The 2,670-nt window shown below is 34.3% G+C and overlaps 1 protein-coding gene across 1 annotated transcript in view; it reads right to left on the bottom strand.

Moving 5' to 3' along the window:
* Nucleotides 1-2,258, bottom strand: part of LOC106873960 (conserved oligomeric Golgi complex subunit 1) — a 6,918-nt gene extending 4,660 nt beyond the window's left edge. Inside the window, exon 1 of the mRNA XM_014921501.2 lies at nt 2,154-2,258. Coding sequence (XP_014776987.2) covers nt 2,154-2,178 — 25 coding nt within the window. The 5' untranslated portion in view covers nt 2,179-2,258. The remainder of the gene's footprint in view (nt 1-2,153) is intronic.
* Between the last annotated feature and the right edge of the window lie 412 nt (nt 2,259-2,670).

Below are 2,670 nucleotides of genomic sequence, written 5' to 3'. Positions count from 1 at the left end.
TATATATATATATATATATATATATATATACACACATATATACCACTGGTTAAGTCGTTTCATCTTACATCATTACTGATGATACATCAGTCTTTCTAAAATATTAAATAAATATTAGATACAGTATTAATTTACGTCACCTGGCAAAACAGTAATAACGTTCATACTATACTGTACTGTTAGTTCCCGGTTGTATCGATTGGTTACATTCATATTCGTCTCCAAGAAACAAGTAAAAAAGCAACAAAAACATGTAATCTGTACAGCATATCTGGTCTTCCTTGGGAGAAACAAGCTTGGTCATGGGAAATATTGCTTGGAAATAGGTGAGAGTTCTCAACAAGAAAGACATCAGGCCATAGAAAATTTACCTGACCAAAGTCTGTTTGACCCATGTAAGCATGGAAAAGTGAAGATGACATTGTTACATGTCAACAACATGAAGCTGACAACATGAGGATGACATATGACATAATTATGATATGATGATGAGACCACACTAAAAAACAGGGAGTTGACACAATGATAATGTGACACTGACACTATAATGTCATGGCAATGACAAAACACCATGAAAGTAATATGAAGCAATAAAAGTAAATAAAATGTTTCTGTTACTTTCAGTTTTTCTTCTAGTTTTAATTTAATTTTCCAAAGTTTTAATTAATACCTTAACAGCTTTATATCTATCTTATAATGACAAGTTATTCAAAAATTTGAATACTTGCTTAATGGCCAAGCAGTTGTTCTGCTATGGATACTGAAGTATCAGAGGAAGTAGAATGGTCCTTTGTCAGCCAAGCTAACTGGGGTAAACAGAGTTATGTGCCTTGGCCCAGGACAAATCGCTGTAGTCATATAGTTATGGTCAGGAGATGAGGCCTAAATACAGGTAGATAGATAGGGTTATTTGTGGATCAAATGTCTTAATATGAATTCTGACCCAATTGCCAATATAGCACACAAATGACATAACCATCCACATACACAATGACAACACAACTGAAAAATACATCAACAGACACGACACATCATCAACAAGCACATAGGCGAAATCACAATCGAAGCAGACGATAGGACCACGAATACAAACAGCATAACAACCAACAGACAACACAACTATCAACATACAAACAACATAACTTCAAAACATCGACAACACAACCACCGACATATCGATGACACAGTTATTTAGACGACATACAGTGACTGTCAACGATATCGACCTCACTCGTCTAGGATTGAAAACGTCCATAGTGGGCAGCGCCTGTCCCCGTGTGAATATTGACAAACGGCATAGCTAAGCAACCGACGACAATAATTAGACTCGATATGAGACAACATTTATTATATTGTTCAAACAAGAAGCAAAAATCATAAATGCAGATAGGCCGCTTGAGTGGTATTTATAAGTGTGAGTCTTATGGCAGTGATTAACTTCATAAACCACCACTGTATAATAAAAGAAATAGAAGAGTAATACACAAGCCAAGAAGGAAAACAAAAGACTCTACTCTGTTACTCCACCTTCCAGAAATAGCAGCCCAAACTACTTCGAATCACACTCTATTGGCTTTAAAATTAGGACACTTTAGACAGTGCAACTCTAGATAGCTCTAAAATTTCCAAGAGACCCACAGCAACAATAGCTCTGGGTATAGTTGGCCTGTCTACTCAGTCAGGGCTGACAGAGAGGAGGGAGATTTAAATAACAATTGGAGTAATCCAGGAATATTGTTTTCTTCGGTTGTCGGCATAAGACCGACAAAATGTGATGGCATGATACTCAACATAAAAGATAAAGCAAACAGACACGGAAAAACAAAACAAACTGCAAAAAGATTAATAGTTAACGATAACTAGGAACATAGTAAATTTAAGCAACAATAAATAATATAATAAACAGTTAATTTAATGAATAAAATGTAATTTCCTTTAACTTCCTGAGTTCGTCTTTTTTCCTTAATGACGTGTTACACAAATCTCGTATTCGAATCATAACACAACACAAGTTGTCAGCTGATTTCAGAGATACACACAGATATACTAGGTATAAAAGCAGTAATGGCATAAAAAGAATTATGCTAGGTTGTGTTAAAAATGACTGAGATGAAAATAATATCGAAAGGCGTATAAATATAATGTTTACTTACTCTGGACTTGCTTTTTCGACGCCATGCTTGGTACAGACTTCCAAGGGAGGCAATAAGAAAAATTAAAGTAATTCTTATTTCCCTTTATTTCTCACAGTCATGTGAAATTTAACGTTCTTTGACCAATTCTGCCGAGACAAGAGAGAACGAAATTAGATATAAAACAAAAAAGAAAAATCCGCTTGATTCTAATTTTAAAATATCGACAGATTTAATTGTCCCTTTCTCATCACTTTCAGTAACGAATTTTTATTTATAAAAATTCATTTTTTAAATTGAAGGCCCCATTCTTCCCAAAGTTAAATTTTCACAAAACGTTGCAAAGTTCTAAAAATCCAGACAAAAACAAGTCTTCATTACATTTCATTTTGCTCTTATAATCATTCTCCACTCTGCTCTAATAATCTAGAATCCAACCTTCTTCCTGAAAATCTCTAAATCTAGCCATACTTGTTTGCATGTAAAGGCCTCGAGGTAGAAGGACATTTTAATTTATTTATATGATGTAACAGAGATT

Source organism: Octopus bimaculoides, chromosome 15, assembly GCF_001194135.2.
Source record: "Octopus bimaculoides isolate UCB-OBI-ISO-001 chromosome 15, ASM119413v2, whole genome shotgun sequence".
Taxonomy (NCBI): domain Eukaryota; kingdom Metazoa; phylum Mollusca; class Cephalopoda; order Octopoda; family Octopodidae; genus Octopus; species Octopus bimaculoides.
Note: the sequence above shows the minus strand (reverse complement) of the source record. Positions and strands in the feature narration are given on the sequence as shown.